Source organism: Notechis scutatus, chromosome 3, assembly GCF_049901735.1.
Source record: "Notechis scutatus isolate UNSWTSFEM ecotype Mainland chromosome 3, rNotScu1.2, whole genome shotgun sequence".
Taxonomy (NCBI): Eukaryota; Metazoa; Chordata; class Lepidosauria; order Squamata; family Elapidae; genus Notechis; species Notechis scutatus.
In genome coordinates, this window is record NC_142011.1 from 184,849,519 (window position 1) to 184,869,741 (window position 20,223).

The 20,223-nt window shown below is 36.4% G+C and overlaps 1 protein-coding gene across 2 annotated transcripts; it reads left to right on the plus strand.

Moving 5' to 3' along the window:
- Positions 1–703: 703 nt before the first annotated feature.
- Positions 704–18,365, plus strand: MTDH (metadherin). Of its 2 annotated transcripts, XM_026690591.2 has the most exons (13): positions 704–1,417; positions 5,956–6,057; positions 7,020–7,104; positions 7,926–8,102; positions 9,311–9,379; positions 10,479–10,715; positions 11,108–11,194; positions 13,309–13,407; positions 14,021–14,148; positions 14,441–14,560; positions 15,248–15,364; positions 16,036–16,189; positions 16,598–18,365. In XM_026690591.2, the coding sequence occupies exons 1-13, from the start codon at positions 932–934 to the stop codon at positions 16,666–16,668; spliced, it is 1,932 nt and encodes a 643-aa protein (XP_026546376.1). In that variant the 5' UTR covers positions 704–931; the 3' UTR covers positions 16,669–18,365. The 2 variants fall into 2 exon arrangements, with proteins under 2 accessions (XP_026546376.1, XP_026546384.1); XM_026690599.2 differs by lacking the exon at positions 13,309–13,407.
- The last annotated feature ends 1,858 nt before the right edge of the window (positions 18,366–20,223 follow it).

Below are 20,223 nucleotides of genomic sequence, written 5' to 3' on the forward strand. Positions count from 1 at the left end.
ACAGAACCGGTAGTAAAAAAAAATTGAATCCCACCACTGGTTAAGGACTATGTGTATAGTGAGACTGCAATTTTATCCTCGGGCCATGTTTTCTTTTTTCTGCTAGTAAGGAAAAATATGCATTGGAGGCTGGCTTGGGTGCCTTTAGTTTCATTTAAAAGTAATTATTGTTATCTTGTATGATTAAAGATCCAAGGTAACTATGATGAGAAAACATTGAATATATTAAATATCAGCAGGGACATCAAATGCAATTATCATATCCTTCTGTTATTAATTTATTAAAAAAAATCTTTTTTCTTTTTTTAGAAAAAAAGATTCATTTCTCCTATCAGGCACTGTGTCAATCTTATTCCTTCGAGGGCTCTGATTGGTCAGATCTAGGGCAATAGCTCCTCCTCCCGTTTGCCTCCGTGAGGAAATCACTGCCACGTCGAGATTCCTTTACAACTTCCCCGCCGTCCAATCCCAGGCAAGGCATGACGCGCCCTGTCAGGCTCCCTAGGAGCATCTCTTCGGCTCCGACCATAAAAGAAAAGCGGGGCGGGGGGGCGGAGCCGCCACCAATGAGGACAGAGGAGACAGCCGACGCGTTCGCGCGCTCTCCGCGCTCCCCAACCGCCGTCTCCCTAAGCCCCACGTGACCGTCTTCGACCTCCCCCCCCGTGCGGGGGCATTTCCAGGCGCGCGTGCGCGCTAGGACGCTGCGGCCGCCGACATTCGGCGGCGGAGGGTGACGTTGCTCTCTTAGGTCGCGGGAGGCCGAGGCGGCGCTTCTCCCCGCCGAAGCGAGGCGCCCAATCGCCGGCCCTTTTTTTTCCTGCCTGTCGACGGAGCGGAAGGGTGGCGGAACCGCCGAGGGCCTCCGAAATTGGTACCGAGGCGATGTGTTGGCAGTGACGTGAGCGCCTGCTCGGTGTCCGCTGGAGCCATGGCTGCACCGAACTGGTTGGAGACCGTGGCCCAGCAGGCCGAGGAGGTGTCGGCCCGGCTGCGGGACGTGTTGTCGTCCGGGGTGGGTTTGCTGCGTTCCGAGCTGGGCCTGCCGCTGCCTGCCGGTCTGGAGCCGCAGCATCTGCCCACCTGGCTCATCCTGCTCTCCACGTCAGTACTGGCGCTGCTGCTGCTGCTGGGGCTCCTGAGGGCCGCGGCCTGCGCCCGTGGAGGGGATGCGCGCAGAAAGCCTTCCAGGAGGGCGGCCGAGGTGGGGGAAGAGGACGACGACGAGGAGGAGGAAGAGGAGGAAGAGGAGGAGGAAGAAGACGAGACGGCGGCGACCCCGGGCTTGACGGGAGCCGGCGGCCGCGGCGGCGGGGTCTCGAACAAGGGGGCTCCTGGGACTGCCACCATGCTGCTGCTGAAGGGGGAAGAGCAGAAGAAGCGCAATAAAAAGAAGGCAGCGGAGAAAACCGGCCGGGTGGGTGCCAGGGCGACAGGTGTCAAAAGTGGCTGTGAAGGAAATCTGGGTGTTACAAGGGGCCTGAGTTCAATGCACTTTATCTGGCTGAGATTTGGGGCTTTTCTAGCCTCTTGGCTTTGAAAAGTTGTCTGTACATGCCTTCACGTGTACCCTGTCATGCCTCCCCCCACCCGCATATTCTGAAATTAATGTCAGAAAATGGGTTCTCCAGAACAATGTAATGCGTAGTTAGATGTTTTTCCCCCCATATCACTGCGATAATCTGCAATCTTTTAAGAGTCTTTTGACCTTGCGGTGCTCATGTGATTGCTCTCGTGAGGAGTGGCTGACTACAAAAATACTGGTTTTCTATAGTTGGTTTTTCTTTATAAGGAATGTCATAGTAATTAACTATTTGCTCAAGGTTTTAATAAGAGGCAGTAAATAAATAGTGTGCATCTGTCAGAATACTTATGCATGTGTCACAAAATTTGAGGATCCATATGTGAGTTTCGTAACTTTTGCTGCACAGAAAATCTATGAAGCAATAACCCTTGGCTGGACTACAAGGTCAAACTTTAATATTTGCTCACATGTCGATAAATGTTTCTTAATCAACTAATACTAATTTTAGATATAGTGGGTTTGATTCAGTTAAAACTTTTTTCAGCATAATTGCTTGATCAGGAGAAATATTTAATGAATAAATATTTGTAATAGCTATAATAGAAATATGCTGGTCACACATACTTAAACAATTTTTGTCTTGTTTGCTATGAAATAGTGCTTAAGACTTTTAAATTTTGTTCAGAATTATGTGTAAAAACAAATTATACATGACCACATTATCACGTGCACTGACATATTTGAAAAGTTATTTATAGGCTTAAAATTATATGTATAAAGCACAGTAAATTTAGATTTCCAAAGTTAGTATCAAAAGTTTATAAATACTATAGATTCTGGTACATCTCTTGCTTGTTTATTAATTTCAGTGTATTAAAACACTGCAGTATGGATTTGAAATTATTTTGTGGGCATGATATTGGAAGCATTAATATGAAATTAGAAAATCCATTAAGAGACATTGTTTTTGGATTTGTATGCTCTTGGTTATATTTGTATAAGCTCAACTATTTTAATAGTCAAATATAGTGAAGTAATTTCTGAATCAGTGCTTGGCAACTTCAGTGTCTTCAGATATTTTAAACAATGACTTTCATAATTATTTGAGATTGATAATACAGGTAGTAATTGTTCATTGAAATCCAAACTTATCTGAGGAGCATTAGCTTGTTTACACTTGCTTTAAGCCAATGAATGGAATTATTCTTAAAAAGAATTAGATTGCTTGTTCTGGAGTTCATCATGCAGTGAAAGAGAAATCCCAGTTAATGTCTCTCTGAATCCACCTTTGCATTTTAATATTGCAGGGAAATCTGCCAACCTTTTACAATTGCTTTTTCTTCTGGAAACCTACTTTTTGGTAGGGCATTGTAAAGCATTTGAAAGAGGTGTTTACAATATCCATTTGTGCAAATGAATCACTTCCCTTGCTAAAGCAGATGTGCCTTTTGCAAAAATGATTTTAAAAGTACTGTAGTTTGTTCACATTAATTGTGTAGCAAATCACTTCTTTCAAAACCTTGCCAATTGGCAGTTTCATATATTCTGATAAACTCCTTTTATGCCCTTCAGAAACTGGGCATAATTCAAGTTGCTATTGTTGATTTTATAGATCCAAATTACTAGGATAAAAGGAGGGGTGTCATTTAATTAGCAATTCTTCTGGGTCTTAGTCACTGATTCAATGCCAGCATGCATTGCTCCAGTTGTACAAGCAGTATTCCTTCTCTATTACATATCTGTTTGTTATGTGCAGAGGCGGAAAAGTGGATCCTTTAGGCCAAGGAGATAACCATCTCCATGAAGAAACTGCATCCTGATGCAGGGTAGTAATCATGGGAATAGGCTTTCCTTGTTCCCTGCAGAGAAAAAATGCAGAATGGGTCCCAAAAATGTGTGAGACCGTCATAGAAATTTGGATATAAAAGATATGAGGCAATGACAGAAGAGTGATAATTGCTGAGTGCTTTTCCCCATCCTATTTAATGGCATAGGAAACCGCAGTGACTGTACTGTATGTTCTTTCTCCCTTTATGCTTATAGTGGAATTTTTTAATGCAATTACAGTACTGTTCTGCTCTGTTCATTCAGGTTATAACTCTGCAAGACAAAACTGATCATATTTAACTAGCTGTGATATTAGCACTATGCAATGCTCTGAGTTTGAAGGAAGAAGATGCTTTAGACTAGAGTACTTATAGCACCTACTGGCAACTCCTTAAAGATATCTTGTCCTGGGGATATATAACAGCTACAGAGGACTTTATTCCAGGAAAGATCATGGCTGCTTTAAAGGAGTTGCTGAGAGGTCTAATGTAAGTACCTAAATGTATCTTCATTTAATTAAATCCAGAGCGCTGCACAGACTTAGTGTGAAAACAAAGTGGTGTGCCTGGTCTTCACCAGCAGAGAGCTTGCCTCCATGTGGAGATGTTCCTCCTTGAGGTATATGAAGCAATATTCTTTCTGAGAGTGTGTATTGAGCAATAGAGTCAGAGAAGATATTTATATTCATACATGGAGAAGGAAGGAGAAAGATTTGTGATAGAAATTATTCTGTCAAAAGTATTACTTTTTTATCTATGAGTTTTCTGCCCAATAACATTAAGTTGTAGTGTTTGGACCTTTTTAAAGTTTTGATCACATCTGTGTACATTTTGAAAACCATCGTTGGAGCATAATTGTATTTAATCTGGTACCCAAAACATCAACAAACAAGAATTGTTACTGAAAATTTGGCTTTAAAGCAATGTATCTTAATCATTTTTTTCAGTGGCTATGGTTGCATAATATAAGGAATTAGTTGGATCCTGTGTTAGGTTTTATACTGTTCTGTAGCACAACTAATGTCTGGTTAAAATAAATTATATCTGAGAAGGCATGGTCTGTAATGTAACTGAAAGAGGTAGTGTGCTACTCTTGGTAAGATTTTTTTAGATTCAGGTGAGAGTTCAACTTATCTGTCATTTCATACTTTCTGTTCTTGATGAGATTTCCAACGTATGATATATCTCCAGGAAAACTGAATTGCTATATTTAGATTATTTGAATACATTTCTAGCTTTTCTTCAAAATGTGCATAAAAACTATCTTAGCCACTGCACTTGCACTGCAGTCTTTTTCAGTTGCATGTATTACCAGCATAGCTAATAGTCATGCCAATTATTTTCTAAGCCAGGAGAAACAAATATTTTCTTCTTATTTATCCTCAATCTATTGGAATCCTATGCCTTGATTTACTTTTTGGGCAGGAAATTGGAAGATTCCAGATTATGCTGGGTATCTTAAGGACAGCCCACTTAATCCATATGAAATAGAAAATCATACATAGATTTTTCATATATTTGTTTGTTTTTCTACCAAGTAACATTGAATATATATGGTACAAATCAACTCTGATAAATGTATATATATTTTAGAAATGTCATTGAAGCACTACTTACAAGTGTGCCCAAAAAGCTTAAAAGAGTGAAATTGAACATGAATGTTCAATTTTTAAAAAAATCAGTTTAAAGTACAACAGCCCAACAATTTGAATCAAAGACTGGGTGGGATTCTATTAAAACACATTATGTTTTACAGCCCTGAAAGGATGTGTAAGTGGGCAAGCAAATAATGTAAATTATGTAAAACTAGTACTGTAATTTTCTAATGGAATTTTTGAAAAAAGCAATGAAAATTCTGTCTATTCCTGAATAAGGAGAACTTTAAACTGCAACACTTTGTTACAGGGCTTTGCTTCTATTGTAGGTAGTATCATTCTTGTAAAATCAAATAGCAAATATAATCCCAAATGGTACTTTTATGGCCTTGGTCTATACTTAACTGGAAGCAGGCTTTAAATTAACGGTTTTAACTTTGATTAACTGGTAATGAAGTGATACTGTTTGCATCTATTTTAGTTTTCTCTGGAGAAGTTAGAGTTTAAGTTACTTCATTTTTAGATGTTAAGTGTATAAGGGAGCGGAGAAAGGGGTGTCAGTTAGATCATAGATCTTTCCCATGGTTGCCCTAACATTGTAAAACTTGCTTCTCCCAAAGATAAGGTTATCTCTAACTCCAGGCATTCTGGAAAATCCTGAAGAAAACTTTTTAAACACACATTAGATTGAATTGATAATGACTGGATAACTATTTTTAATTAGATTGTGCTAGTTTAACGAGGATGAATTTTTATTTCCATGATTTTATTGTTGATTCAATAAAAGGAGCCATCAAAGGAGGCAGTATGAAAAATGTGTGAATAGCATAATAATATATTAGTTATAATCCTATTGTCCAGCATCTAAGCAATTAATGTCATTATATCCTTGGTACATTTCAATTAAATTGATGAACTGATATTTATGTTGTACAGTAATTATTTAATATAGACAGGTTTATTTCCATTGCATAAAATTTATCATTTATATATGTGTGTATTTATTCAGCTTAATGGTCAACCAGCTCATGATGTGTCTGAAGAAATAATACAGACAACACGAAAAGAGAACCTGAAGCAGACATTGGATATGGAAAAGAAAACTGAAAAGGTTGGTTATTGGTTCGTGACTGATAAAAAATATCATTTTTAATCTTTTAATTCAAGACCATCATTAAACTGGCTTTTGTTATATTTTGCTGGAATTGGATCAGTCACAGTTTATTTTAATTACAAATAATAAGTTCCCTCCAAGAGTAGATTTTGTATGTCTTTTCTGTCTTCAAAAGTGCATACAGAATCCACAACTTAGGACAATTTGTTCAGCGACCAAAATTATGATAGCACTGAACAAAGAGAATTTCAACCTGTGCCTTGAGTTATGGTTGTTGAAACACCCTGCATTCTTGTGTTAAAATTTGGACACTTGGCAGACCACCTGCACTTTGATCAACCACAGGGGCATTGCAACTCCCTTCACCTGCCCATCTCCACCTGCCATCTATGCCTTTAAACATTCAGGAAACTCAAAGGATGCAGTGTAAAGGGCAAAACCCCCAAGGGCTCCTTTCCTCCAAAGAGGAAGAGTGCCCACCCATTGACCATGGGTCTCCCAAACCCTTGGGAACACACCAGGGTAGGGAGCAAGAATGCAGTTTTCCTTTATTCATCCTCCCCTCAGTAAAGTTGAAAACAATACTGTGTGTGGGTCAGATAAGGAAGAGGAGTGATTTCTGAGCTCCCTTCCAGCTTGGTACAAGCAGCGTTTTGATTTTCTTGATGCAACTTTGTGCCATATTACAAGTCCTTTCAGAAGTAAGACCCAACGAAATGAAGGCAGCTTAAGTGTATTTAAAATTGTGTCTTTAAGATACTTTGTCATATAAGTGTGCATCTTCTATAAGTCAAGGTACTGTTGGTTTTGTGTCTGCACTTCATAGTTTTTGAAAAATTTAAAAAATATAGAAAGTTTATATAACTTCATCATATTTCTGGGGTCATTCCTTTTGCTGAACTTCAGAATTTTAATAGCATTAATTTATTCTGAGATAAAATATTTTCCTTCTACTTTAGTCAAAGAAAAATAGGAAAAAAACAAAAGGAGACGCTAAAACAGCTCAGGATCAGTCACGTGGTGATGGAAAGGAAGCCGATGAAGGTACTTAAAAAACACATTCTTTACATTTCCCTATGACTACAAGATGTCTCCCAGTGTCCAAGGCAAATTTTGGGAAGAAATTGCAGTGGGAGGAAGTGGATTACAAGCATTACTTCCAATTTACCAAAGGATTCCTTTAGATCCTGAGCTTTTTGCAGATGAAAGGAACCTGTATGTCCACAGAAAGCAAATTCTAGATGGAAGCCATAATTAAAGAATTCATAGTTCATATTTGAATCTTAAAATATTAATGTTTCTAACCTTTTAATGGGCTGATATTCTTCATATTAACAGCTCAATCTTTACATTGAATTTTGGAAGTTTAAGTATCATTTTTGAATATTAAAATTTGTCCAATATATAGAAAGCAGATTTAAACTTGTATTATTGCACATCTTAAGAAGAAACCAGCGGCCAGACATTTGGAATGTTTTGGAAGGATGTCAATTTAGCTGTCAGCATAAGCAGTCTTCTTTAATCATTATAAAAACTTCATCTACAGAGTTCAGGGCAGCCAGAGTTATATTTGCAATAAAGATATTCAAAAGTGAGAACTGGAAGCTATATCTGTATATTTTAGTATATTGTTGTAAGCCATGTGAGCCTGCAAAGATTTCTTAGCATCCAAATTTAATATAATCATAATAATAAAATAGACAGTTGCTGCAGATGCACTTCTGATCATATGTTGGATCATAATCTGATTTCCTCATCTAATAATTCGTGATAAGTTCCTGAGTAATACCTTAAGATCCCTGATCCCTGATACATTTTGAAAAGTATGTTACTGATTAACTAATGCTTTCTTATGACTGTTTCAGGTGCATGGGAAACTAAAATCAGCAACAGAGAAAAACGACAACAGCGTAAACGTGACAAGGTACTGACTGATGCTGGATCAGAATCAAATTTACCATCCATGGAAATCCCACTAACAGTATCTTCCGAACAGATAGCATCTGCAATACCATTTTCACTTGGTCCTAGAAAAAATAAAGGTAAATCATGATTTTTCTTGTAGTTTCTTATTTCTCATCTTTAAGAATAGGTCAGTAAGAAAAAGAAAGTAGTATAAAGCATGCTTCATAAAGAAAGGTCTTTGCATATAATTAAATATGTTCTAAAACCCCTATTATTGATTAAAACATCGAGTATAAATATCTACAATATAGATAATATATTTCTATTGTTTTGATGTGTTGTCTTCCCTTGTACCTTTCTCTTTTGTTAGTTTTGGAACTGAGTTTAGTTGATGCAAGTAAATTAGTCCTTATACAACTCTAAATATCACAAACACGTACTAAATTGTCTTTATGGATACTCAACACTTTTTGAAATACCCTGATGAACTCCTAAACATGGTTTTAGAGAATGATTGTTTCATTTTTTTTCCTATTTATGTGCACTTCTTTCCTTATATATTGCCTAAGCTTATATATTAATCCATTCTGGATTGTGACCTATGATTTATGGTCCCAGCGTTATGGGGATATCAATCTAGCCATTATATAGTAAATACACATGTTAGCAAGCTGATCGTTTGTTATTGTTTATGCCAAATAAATAAATTTAGGCAAGAATAGTAAATAAGAGAAAAGAATTATATTTTCATAGTAGTATTGTTTATTACATTTGAAAAGAAAATATAAATAAGCTCAGCTCATTAAAAATACAGTATTTTGAATTATATATTACCTTTAAGTTTTTAGAATACAGAATAAATCACGAGCTGTGATATTTATGTCACGACAACACAATCCCTGTATAAATAAAATTTATCTTCTCTATAACAGAGGTTTGTTCCATAAGAAAAAAATGCTAATACTATATTATCAGGAATATATTAATTCATATTTTGATTGATTTATAGATTTAATTTCTATGGCCATCATTTCAAACAAGTGGCAAGTAGCAATTGCTGACTGTTGCTAAAAAGACTAATACTGTTTGTCATTTAAATAACAGAATAAAATTCACTAGTTCTGGACAAATCATATATGTCAATGAAGGAAATTATATCTGCAGTATTTTGCAGCATATTGCAGTTCTTACAAATATTCCAAAAATTGATGGCTAGATTTTTTTTGGAATAAAATATAAAATCTCTGATTTGTTGGGTTTAGGCTTTGTGCTGCCTATTTATCTGCAGAAAACAACAGACTGAAGATATTTGATAATTAAATTATCTCCTTTGTTTTTAAATAAGGTGATCCAGTTTTGAATGTTCAAATTAGCAATTCTAAATCTGGAAAAGGTGATACTGCACTCCAGCAAGGTATGCAATTATTATTATTATTATTATTATTATTATTATTATTATTATTATTATTATTATTTCACAAGGTAGTTCTTTAAGTTCTAAAATAACTTGAATCTTGTGCATTGATTTATATCTAAAGTAAACAGTCAGATATACTGTGATAGTGCAAGATAATTCATGCTGTATATTAATAAAGAATCTTTAATCTCTATCCTGGTGAGGTATTGTGAGGTATTCCATCAGATGTAGTAGCAGGATGGGTACAACATACAGTGAGAGTGCCAGAGCTTCCCAGCTTTTACCCAGTTATGCAGATGATTAATGTTTAATATCGATATTTAACATCAGAGCTCTACAGTTCTTTCCTAACTTAGACTGCATATTTTCACTTTCTGTATATTGTAGCTTAGTTATCTCCTATAATTATGAATATGAATGAAATAGGAATATGCATATAATTCACACAAAATTGAGATTTACAGGAGCTTCAGGTTTAAATGATTATGAAGTTTACAGATTGGTCTTTTATGTTTACTCAGAAATACATTTGACAAGTAATTCTGTGATAATTGTTTTGAAATGTGCATAATAAAAAACAGTACAAACCTAAGGATGGTCACATTTAATTGTTCTCTGGATACTATGTGATATATTCTCTCCAACATAGCAACTATAGCTATAGGAAATCAAAGGGTGCTCTGCAGTGGTAGCTTTGGATAATAATATGCAAAAAAACTGAAAAATTATAAATGGAAATCGGCAACAATTTTTCCTTCTTTATAGAAACCCCAAAACAAAATCACATTAGCTATACTTTTGTATTTGTTTGAACTACAAAACTATTTAAATTGACATTAAATTCAAATGCAACAATTACGTTATCAACTTTGATCATCATGAAATAGTGAGCAGCCAACTGTTATTAGAAAAAAATTGTGAGTCAAAAGGAATATTGAAATAGGAAGCCAGAAACGAGCTGGTTCTTAAAAACATAGTAATGATATAATACTGGAAAATGTTCAGATTATAATTGCAGTAACATATGTTTATTTTACTACCATGTTTACCAGAAAACAAAGTTAACTATCTGTTCCCTGTTTAAAATGTCTTTCAGGGATGAGTGAAGGCCCCACAGTAAACGGAGGCAACTGGAATGAAAAACCTGTTAAGATTTCTCCTCAGATTGGTGCAAGTGAGGAGAAATGGACTGCAGGATCCTCTGCAGGTAGCAAGAGGAAAACTGAGACATCAGCCTGGGGAAAAGATGCTGGAGATAATGGAAATGGGAAGGATTGGGGAGTATCCCTGGTTGGCAGAACCTGGGGCGAACGTACTTTATTCCCTGGTATAGGTAAGATTAAGTGCTTGTTTCTCCTGGCTGGTTTGGTTTGGTTTTGGTTCTAGGAAAGGACTAAAATTAAAACTTAGAAAACATGGGAATGTTTCCTTAATTTCCTGATCCTGGATTTTTTTTTTAATCCCTTACTTTTTAAAGCACAATAACGTCAGTCTAGAAGGGCAGGTTGTCAGTTAAAGCAGAATATCTACTAAACTATAGTGGGAGTTTACACATGCCTAATATATGGATATTATATTCTTCAAAATGGGAATGAAATTTTATGCAGGTGCAGAGGTATGGCCGATTTATTTGTGGAATCTCCTTAGGAATATTCCTAATTGTCAGTATGGGAAAATATATGAAATGAGCACACACACATATACTATTTTTGTTGTTGTTAACAGCTTGGTCTGGAGTGGATGGAAGAATTAATACTCCTGAACAAACTTCTGCTTCATTTACTCCCTTGGGACTAAATCCTCCAGTCTCTGGTATGGTATGCTTTTAACAGGCATCTTATAAATCAGGGGTGTCAAACTCACGTCATCACAGCGGCTTTTTCCCCCTTTGCTAAACGGTGTGGGTGTGGCCAGTGTGTGACTCATCCAGCCTGTGGGCCGGGAGTTTGACAGCCCTGTTATAAATGAACTACACGTGTGTCCTATTTATGGCATAGCATGTTCTATTCTGGTAAAATCCTGAATTTCAAGTATTATTGCCTCACCAAATTCAACTCAATACTTTTTCAATATTTGGAAAAGAGAAGGACTGTGCTTGTTCTTTTTATGAAAATAATGTGTTGCCTAGATCAGTGAAGCTGAATCATTAGTGTCAATGTTAAACTAATCAAGGAGAGAAGCAACCTAGAACTAAGGAGAAATTTCCTGACAACAATTAATCAGTGGAACAACTTGCCTCCAGAGGTTGTGAATGCTCCAACACTGGAACTTTTGAAGAACAGATAGGACAACCATTTGTCTGAAATGGTATAAGGGCCGTGATGGCAAATCTATGGCACACGTGCTGGAAGTAGCACTCAGAGCTATCTCCCTGGGCACGCCAGCTGTCGCCTGTTGCTCTTCCAGATTTCAGTGCACACATGAGCGCTGCCCAGCTCGTCTTCACGCATGTGGGAGCACTGGAAACCGGAAGAGCAGCTCCCCGGCACGCATGCACTTGCTGGGATGCGCGCTGGCCAGCTGGTCTTCCGGTTTCTGGCGCACATGCACACGTGAAGATCAGCTGGGGAGACAGGCACACCAAGGAGCTGCTCTTCCGATTTCCAGTGCTTCTGCACATGTGACAGGGAGCTGCTCTTCTGGTTTCTGGCACTCCCCCGCAAGCACGCACATGCTCCCATTTCGGCACTCAGTGCCGAAAAGGTTTGCCAACACTGGCATAGGGTTTCCTGCCTAGGCAGGGGGTTGGACTTGAAGACTTCCAAGGTTCCTTCCAACTCTGTTATTCTATTCTATTCTATTCTATTCTATTCTATTCTATTCTATTCTATTCTATTCTATTCTATTCTATTCTAATGACAACAAAGAAGTAAATCTGATGCATGTATCCCATATAAAGGTAATCCTTAGGTTATTATGGAAATTGGGACTGGAAGTTTTGTTGCTAAGCAGTGCAGTTGTAAAACATGATGTCACATGAGCACATCACTTAGCGACAACAGTCCCAATATCACTGTTGCCATTGTCAGCCGAATCTCACTGTTTTTTAGGCAAGCTCCCACTCTAATCCAAGCCAGTCCTGGTATGTATGATAAGAGACTGCCTTCTCTTCAGTTCCACACCACCAGCTTCCCCCCTATCCCTGCCCTTTTGGCCGCCTTGTCGTCCTGCACTTCCCTGGCCATGTTGGGCCTGCCTGCCTCATCACCCTGCACTGTGTTCGCCCTGTCACCCTTGCTACCCTTTGCCATGGTTTGGAGAATGGCAAGTGCAGCCTTCTTGCAAAATTTGAGAAAGCCTCAGAAACCTTCCAAAGCAGCACAGGAACAGCTGTTTCACATAAGGCTAAGCTGAGCAAACCTCAGCAGGAGGAAGATAGAGGTCATGTGGGAGTGGCAGGGCCAGTGAGTGTAGGATGCAAGGGTAGCAGGGTGGCAGAGAATAGATTATTTAGGGTAGTTTGGGCTTTATTCTGTAGTTCTGCAGTGGATGGCTGTGGTGTGGGCTTGAGGTGATACTCTGTGGGGCTGAAGTAGAAGCATAGTGGTGATCAGCTGAGACTGCTGAAGGCCCCAGGCCTCTACTCCAGCCCAAGCACCACTGCTGAGGAGTGCCACTGGGCAGGTCAGCCAAAGGGCAAGTAGGCAATAGGCATGGGAGGAAGGTTGAAGTGCTGATTTTAAATCCAGATGGACTGTGAAGTGCCCATGTGAAGATCGCATGCTTATGGGGCATCGCAGTGGCTAATTTCAAGGGCTAGATGTAGCTACAGTTCATTCAGTGCTCTGTAACTTTGAAAAAGGAAGGAAGGGAAGGAAGGAAGGAAGGATTTGAGGACTACCTCTATCTGATAAAAGTTAATGTGGAATAATGAGCCTACATATCATTCTCATGGAGTGACTGGGTATGTATTCTGCCCTTTTTAGGATCCAATAGCGAATCTGTTTCTCAACCTAGTACTACAGATTTTCAGTGGGATTTAAATCGTAACCAGGCACCTGTTGATGACGAGTGGTCTGGATTAAGTATGTTCCTTTTTAGAATCTTCCCTGATTTTGATTAATTTGCATTCACTTTTTTGCATTCATATTCCTATTCACAATTGTTCTGGTAAACAGCACCAAATATTTATCCATATGTTTTCAAAATAGTTTTGCAAAAAAGAAGCCTAGATTCTTTGATCAATCATTAGTGCTTGAAAAGTTCATACAAGCAAATTTAATCTAAGATAAACAAAAAAAAATTAATGTATTTTTTCTTTATCAATGCAACATCTACATGACTTTTTCTAAATTGTTTATTCAACCATGTTCTACTTTTAAATTTCTCTGAAGTACTGATCTATTATCCTTTATTTTTGTCATTCTATTTTGAATTTAAGGATTTTCTATTTGTCTCTGTTAGAAGGTTGCTTTTATCATCAGGGCAAGATCAGAGAATCGAGTTGCTTTATCATTGTACTTAATATTTTAATGATCAAGTAATACTTTTTAATTTTATTTTGAGAAGGAATATTTTAAATTTCTACTCCCAGGCTTTTGTTATGAAAATATATGGCATGAAATTATATGTGTATTGCAAAATAGGTTTTCTTACCTTACTCTCTTGTTCATCCACTTGAAACGTTGTTTCTCACAGATGGGCTTTCTTCTGCTGATCCAACTTCTGACTGGAATGCCCCAGCAGAGGAATGGGGGAACTGGGTTGAAGAAGAAAACCCTCCTTCCATTCCACAACTTGAAGAAGCATTATCTGAAACTCAAAAGGTATCATATTGATAGCTGCTGCGGGAAATATTAGTAAGACGTGTCCCGTTTGAGTTTGATAGTTCTCACTTTGTAGAAAGAACTAAAACACCCAAAGGTATCCATAGGATTGGCCAGAGGGACAATTGGCCCTATTAGGCATGTCACCAAACAACATGACTTGTGTATATAAGTGTGTAAGAGTGGGATTTGCATCATGACACTCACATGCATGTTGTAATTTATTGTTAAATTATAATTGGAGAAAGGTCGAAACTAAAACTATTGATGGATCTCTCTGGTTTTGTATTAGGCATCAGATGAAGAGAAAGAAAAGCCTGAAGCAGCTCAACAAAGTACTGCAAGTGGCAAATCAAAAAAGAAAAAGAAGAAAAAGAAAAAGCAGGGAGAAGAGGCTAACTCTCCTATACAGGCAAGAAACAATAAATACTAGCCTTTCAAAGGCCATTTGAGAATGTGCCCTGCGTGGATTAAACCTTAATTGGATTGTATCTGTGTTTCTTGTGGTTCGCATGAAGCCACAATATGCTTGATAATCTATGCAAAACTTATATGGGTTTTTTTCTTCTTCTTTTAAATGGATTTATTACAAACTGAGTTTGCACAGTCATGCTTTGAATAATTGGGATGGGCAACCTCAAAACTTGTTCTTAGTCTTAATCTGACATTGTTTAACTTTGATTCGGTTCTGAGATAGGAAATATGTGAAAATTATACTGTCAGCTTAAGTCAAGCCTAAATTATGAAAGAGTCTTTTGACAAAATAGTGAATACTGATTCTGTCCACTCATTGTCATGCCCTTCTTAAAAAGAAAAGTATATTGCCTGCTTATGGAGTATATCCCATTAGGTCTATTCTGGACAAAAATAGAGCTTTTCTCCTTTGCTTCATATTTACATGATTTATCTTTGAAGCTAATTGGAGTGAAAATATGAATGCGACTATATCATTTGAAAAAGGTTTCTATTTTAACATTGCATGGAAATGTTGTATCATAGCTTTTTACTAGGTTCCACATTCATTCATTGATTCAGGTTATTTAAGTAATGCCTCCAAGCCTCATTCTTTTTAATTAAGTCATCTTTCTTCCCCATCTAGGATTCTGATAATCTGGAGAGACATGCTGGAGAAGAATTTCCAGAAGATACCTCAAAAGTTCAACAAGTGGAGATAACTTTCTCTTTAAAGACCGTCAGCACTAGTGAACAAGCTGAGGTATAAAGTAAAAGGGCATACTAATGTCTATTTGGAAATTCTTCTTTTTTTAAACTAAGTTGCAAATTTAGTGTAAGCCTGTTGCACTAATAGCTTGAAACAGGCACACTGTTAAATATGTTAAAATGGATGTTTTCAGCATTTGGATAGGCATTTAGTTAGATTCACGGAAACAGTTGTGATATTTTGCTAACTAAAGACTGTATCACTAAAAAGAACCAGTGAGAAGAAATTATTCTCTCCCGGCATTCACCCAGCAATAGCATTGTTGTACGTAATAGTTAGCAGGTGAAAGTAGAGGTACTACAGTCACCATAATGCCTGGTAAATAATCCTTGATTCTATTTAATGGGAGTTTCCATCTAATAAGACCTAGAAATGGCTCCAATCACAACAGCATCTGAAAAGCAGATTAGTTCTATAAATATTTCTGATGAAAATCTCAGGAGGCATTACTTATAAGAGAGAGTTACAACTTGGTGCATAGAGCTTTTCTGTTTTATAAGGTTCTAGTTTGACACATGTGGGGCTTTTGCTTGGTGACAAGAATGGGTCTTGGTGTTCTGTATGATTAATCAAACATTTCAAAAGATATTCTATCCACATATTTTTGGATTGGATATTAGATGATGTCAAAAACTCAGTATTCTGAACTACAATGTCTATTGTAGCCGAAGGAGATGCCCTCATTTGCTGTTTCTACTGAACTGTCTGCACCTGTATCAGAGAGTGACTCTGAAAAGATAATTTCCCAAGTGCCACAGATGCTGCAGGAGGCAGAAGTTATTTCTAATGTTAAGCAAAACAGTGTGCCTCCACCTCAAAGTAAGTGATTGTTTATATCAAATGCATATAAGGCTTATAAAAAGATATTTACATACAGTAGCTATTACAATTGTATTTAAAATAAAATAGATCTTACTTCAGGTGCAAATTTAGTGCCCTGCTTACAGATGTCCAATATTTTCTCTTCTAGTATTTTATAGTGTGTTGGCAACTTATGATGAATAACTTCTAAATGGAAATTGTATCCATGTTGTAAAAGTATATTATTAAGTAATACAATATTAAATTGTATTATTTAAAAAAGTAAGGAAGTTTTATAGCCATAAGGACAAAATAATGCTGACTTCTGATAATACGCTTTACTAGCTTAAGTCAGTAGAATGCAATGTATGAATGAGTATAATAAAATACAATAAAAACGCTTCTTGATTTCTCTTACACTTTTAGCCAAGTCTGAAGAGAGCTGGGAATCCCCCAAGCAAATCAAAAAGAAGAAAAAAGCCAGAAGGGAAACGTGAATTTTCTGAAATGGACGTGTGTTGCAGAAACACTTGTCGTGGAGATTATGCTGTTTATGCAATAATTTGTGAACCTGTACAGAATTTTATATAACTTTCAACAGATTTTTTTTAAAAAAAAAAACTGCTTTGAACACAACCATCTTTAAGAATAGGAACTGAATGAAAAAGTTGGTGACCTAATTTCACAGGAAATAATGGCATTACTGGAAGACTCATTGAAGAATGTATTTTCAAGCTATGGAAAAAGTAATTTTTTAAACCTTGGCTTTAAAACAGTGCCCTGTTTACAACATATTTCTATTTCCTGTCCACTGGAGAAAGAGGATTTGTCTTAAATATCTCTAATCATCTTTAAAACTGATACAAGTCACTGAATGGTCATGTCTATTTTGAATCTGTTTAATGCCTAAATCAAAGAACGCTATTCAAATTTGCCATATATTTCTAATATTTAATAGAATCTGCTAACCATGAAATTAATTATAATTACAGAGAAGCTGGTATCACTGAAGACCTTATTCTTAAATAACCCCTCAGCCTGAATAATAATTGACTTCAGAGTAAGTGTGCACTCAGATTGTGTTAGGATTAATCAATAAAAACATTTTTCAACAAAAAAAGTGGATTAAATTAAACTTCAAAAAATTCTGTATCAAGAAACTCAAATACTTTATTAGAACTACAACATGGTTCCTAAAGTTGCTTCTAATAGTTAAGTGCTTAGATAATTTTAAGTTGTTGAGACAGTATGTTCAAGTGAGCCTCATTTTTTTCTTATCTAAAGTAGGAAATTAGCTGGTGCCCTATAACCTTCGTACCCAGTCATTTTGAAAGCCATGATTCATTTCTCTGCCACTATATTGCTTTGTTTTTTTCTTTTAATTGGATTTTTTTTAATTCTTCAGAGGTGTGGTAGAGAATGAAAAGAGTAATGTTGGCTTCAAAACAGATTTAATTGATGTTGAGACCACCTGTATCAGGAAGTGCTTTTTTACTGCCTTAATCTATGTAGAATCTATCTAGAGTTCTTAAATGGGGTTAGCATTTTGTTTTTTGTTTTGTATTTTTTTTAAAAAAATCATGCAACAACAGCAATTGTAAAACAAACCATCTTTCCACTTGTAATTATTGATTAAAATGGGAGACAAACCATCTTTCCACTTGTAATTACTGATTAAAATGGGAGTTGAATTGCATCATTTTCCAGCACTATAATGACATCCCGTTAAACAGGCAGGTATCTATGAATAGTGCATGCTCAGCCATGTACAACTGTATATAGCCTTTATGAAATGTTTGTGTGTGTTTAAAGGACCATAATTAACATAACTTGGTGAACAACTATTAAAGAAAAGCCATGATTATTTGATGTGATTGGCTTAGTTTTTTTTTATGTGGCAGAAAACTTGTAACAGCTGTAACCAATGGTACTATTAATTCTCCCATGTCTAATTGTGTACATCTGAAAATTTTCATAAAATTAACTTGCAATGCAAGAACAATTAAAGCAACAAACTGGATTTAGTTGTTTTGAAGACAAGCCTTATAAATTGATAGTTGTTCCTAATGAATTCTAATGTGCACAGGTATTAACTCCTGTTTCAGGAACATGGCAGGTGTTTACATGTTCAGATGTTTGTTTAATTCAGTGACATTTCTACATCAATTTTGTTAAAATAAATTGAGCAAATTGATAGCATTGTGTTATTTATGGGAAGGGAGCTTGTGGATAATATTTTATCACAATAAAATGATACCCCTGAAAATTCTTAGTAGCCAAACAGACTGTACAACAACTACAGTACTTTTAAAAAGGTATTGAATATCCTAGTTTTGTCTGCTCTTTATTGTGATTTAAAATTCTTCATATGTATCTTAAGTATGTTACAAAATCAAATTTCCCAGTTAAGACATTCTTCACTTGACCAGATATCTTTTTGTAAAAGGCTGCATGTTATCCCATTTTAAGAACAGCTTTTGACACTGAAAAGAAATGCTTACACTTTCCATAAATCATGCTATCATTCTTTCAAACTGGTATTCATAACAATAGCAAAATTAGCCATTTGGCTAAGACCAGTTCTGTTTTGGGACTGGATAGTTGCTCATTAAAAAGTAGGAGTTTGCAAAATTCATTTATTCTTAGTCATTGTGGAATCTTTTTTGTAAACAGGACTTTTCAATGCGTATAGCATTGCTTTGCCATGAATACTATTCCTGTGCCGAAGTCAATATGCATGATACCTAATGAAACTAAAACTTATAAGTGATCTGTCTCTGCAGTCCATTGGAACTGGAAAATGTCCTTTTTCTGATTACGTCAGAAAAACAGTAACACCGGTTGAATCCCACCCCTGATACTAGTCCTTAATAATTTGAACAAAACTATGGCCAGTACTTAGGATTTAAATTGTGTTCTTGCTGCATAAGGAGAAGATAATATTCTCACGGCAAAAACACAGAACTGAAGTGCCAGTAGTTTCAAGATATATATTATGCAAATGCAGGGTTTGAAATATGTTAAATAAAATAGAAAAAATGCCAATAACAGGTAAAATTATTTAGTTGTGCAGTATATGCTATTGCATACTTCTTTCTAAATAATGCTGTTCTTTTTACCAATTTGGAGTATTCTAGTCATAGGACAGGATCTCTTCAGGGTACAAACAATTGGAGCTCATTCCAATTGTTGATAATACTGAGGTTTTTGACTTACTATATGAAAACAGATTCTCAATATGCCAAATTCTGTACCCAATTTCTTATTTCAACTTGTTTAGAAGATTTGTAAGTTTCTGTTGAGATCAAGCCTTCGTGATATTTTCAGAATGATGAAAATATCATTCAGTGGCCTCAAGGAAATTTCAGATTTAACGTAGAAGGAATTATTTTCTAACGTTGGCACATAAAAAAATCAATTGGATATTGTTCAATTTAATATGATTCAAAAAAGTATCTCTCTTTTTGCATCCACATGAATCTGGCAGATAAAATGTCTGAATTCTGTTTCTGAAATGAGCAATGTAAACTAAGATCATATTTGACTGGGATGATTAAGCAGTGTTTACATGTGCATAAATGAGTGTAACCAAGCCCAAGTTCAGACTTAGACTGGCAATAAAAGCAATGTGAATTTGCTCTTATTGCATCTGTCAGTTTCCATCCAGGTACCCTGTTCAGAATTACTTGGATCCTGTTAGGGAAGGAAGGGTGGAAGAATATATCTTCAGACAATCAAATACATTTCAATATCTTCAGACAGTTGTGACAGGTTTGTGTGAGTATTTACAAATAATGTCATTCCTATTGGCTTAAGATTCTATGCCTTCTTGCTAGAGGAAGAGGAGGAGATCATAGCGAAGAGAGCTTTTTCCCGTTTTTAGCTTTAGATCAGTTATAAATCTTTCTGGACAGTTGTCCTGGCAACAATGACTCATGTCTTCATTATTTTACAATTACAGTACTGCAACACACACTACCTGGGACTGTTTACGAAGATGACTCAGATGCCACAATTTATACAAACTGCAGAGATGAGACCTATTATCCTAT

Coding starts and splice junctions, on each gene's coding strand:
- MTDH (XM_026690591.2), top strand. CDS start 932: ATGGCTGCACCGAACTGGTTGGAGACCGTGGCCCAGCAGGCCGAGGAG. Junction 8,103..9,310: donor TGGTCCTAGAAAAAATAAAG/GTAAATCATGAT, acceptor TTTTTAAATAAG/GTGATCCAGTTTTGAATGTT. Junction 11,195..13,308: donor ACTAAATCCTCCAGTCTCTG/GTATGGTATGCT, acceptor TGCCCTTTTTAG/GATCCAATAGCGAATCTGTT.